The sequence below is a fragment of the Eurytemora carolleeae genome, unplaced genomic scaffold (genome assembly GCF_000591075.1).
Source record: "Eurytemora carolleeae unplaced genomic scaffold, Eaff_2.0 scaffold126, whole genome shotgun sequence".
Classification (NCBI taxonomy): Eukaryota; Metazoa; Arthropoda; class Copepoda; order Calanoida; family Temoridae; genus Eurytemora; species Eurytemora carolleeae.
Genome location: NW_019396159.1, coordinates 420,690 through 422,438, shown reverse-complemented (window position 1 = coordinate 422,438; position 1,749 = coordinate 420,690). Strand labels below are relative to the sequence as shown.

At 38.3% G+C, this 1,749-nt stretch overlaps 1 protein-coding gene across 1 annotated transcript in view; it reads right to left on the bottom strand.

Annotated features, from left to right (window-relative positions):
* Window positions 1-426: 426 nt before the first annotated feature.
* LOC111696770 (probable ATP-dependent RNA helicase DHX34) overlaps window positions 427-1,749 on the bottom strand; it is an 11,845-nt gene continuing 10,522 nt past the window's right edge. Inside the window, exons 18-19 of the mRNA XM_023466499.1 lie at window positions 1,020-1,633; window positions 427-726 (exon numbers count right to left, since the gene is read on the bottom strand). Coding sequence (XP_023322267.1) covers window positions 508-726; window positions 1,020-1,633 — 833 coding nt within the window. The 3' untranslated portion in view covers window positions 427-507. The remainder of the gene's footprint in view (window positions 727-1,019; window positions 1,634-1,749) is intronic.

The following is a 1,749-nucleotide window of genomic DNA, read 5'->3' as shown; positions in this document are numbered from 1 at the left end:
GTACATTATCAACATAGCCCCCCCCCCAATTCATAGGAGATAAACGTTAAATCCAGAATCAGCCCAAAAAAAAAGTTTCACAAAACGTGAATTAGGTAACATATTTTGTATACGGTTTTGACAGGTACATCTTTAAATGGTTCCTAATGATCCGTGCTTAGGCTGAACGAAAACTATCTGATTCAACAACAAAGAGAAAAGACGGTTTATCATGTAATTATAAAAAATCATGAATTCAAGGCACCTTGGGAAATAAGGTTGTGGTCAAAATATAACATCATCTTGACAAATATTAGTTTTTCTATGGATATCTATTTAATTGATAAAGAGAAAAGACGGTTTATCATGTAATTATAAAAAAACATGAATTCAAGGCACCTTGGGAAATAAGGTTGTGGTCAAAATATAACATCATCTTGACAAATATTAGTTTTTCTATGGATATCTATTTAATTGATCACATTTAACAAACATATTATTTATCACAGTCTTACACAAACACATATTTTAAGGTTTGCATTTCTTCTTGTGTTTCAGGATTTCTATCGGAGACAATCTCAGCTCCTGTCTGCAGGTAGAGCAGTTAAACTTCTTTAAACTAGGATCGGATTCTCTCTCCGACCTCTCCAGTTCCGCCAGATGCTCTCGTAACTTGACAACCTCCTCCGCCCCGCTACAGGCGGAGTAGTGGCACATTCGCTCCAGGGGCAGATATTCACCCTGGGCCTTAACAAATAAAATCAAACTATGAGAAAGCAAACATATTACAACAATTTTTGAAATTTTTAAATCTATTGAGGTGCCCAATAAGATAAATCAATGTGTTAAATCTTAAACCAACTAGTTGTACATTTTGCACAATGACGATTGAATACAATAAAATATACAAGATATTTACAAAAAATCTATACTGTATGACAAAATGGATTGAAAACTTTGACCTATAGTTCTATTAAATTCTGACCCTCAGGAACATCTTTGTACTGTAAGATTAACCAAATAATTAATTTCCAACCAACCTGACAGAAAGGACAGATCCAGGTCATCTTTTCTGCTCCAGTGAAATCCCCTGCCAGACAATTGTAAGTTATATTTTCAGTCATCTTCATCCCACCCTTGACAGGATGCCGGGTAGGATCAACCGAAGGATCAAACGGATTCTTAGTATCCTCAAACCAACCCATCCCTCGGCCTACATATGCAACCTTGATATCCGCGGGGAGCAGACGCTTCACACTGAACACACTCTCGTTGTGAATGAACTCTAGTAGGCCCCGGGATAGGGTTGACTCTAACTCTTGTTGTTCTGCTCTAGACTTCTCATCGTTCTTGATAGTGCTTCCTGCATCCTCCAGCTTGAGATTGAGCAGAGCTAACCAGTTTCTCCGCAGTTTAACCGCTGCAAGGAGCTGGTTTTGTCCAGTCTCCGGGTCTGCGAAAGTTATCTCCAACCAGGAGTCAAATATGATCCTTGACACGTCTCCATTCGTCTCTATTGAATGTGAGAAGAGGAGGAGAACAGGTAGAGCTGGAACCCGGATAGAAGCAGTGAGATATGGTTTCATGGTTTCCAGCAGAGATATGTAAACTAGTAACTGATGTTTAGCGCTAGGAGGATGCTTTGCAGTAAAACCTTAACATAAATATTATTACCTCCATGTCCATGTTCATGTTCATGTTCATGTTCATGTTCATGTTCATGTTCATGTTCATGTTCATGTTCATGTTCATGTTCATGTTCATGTTCAT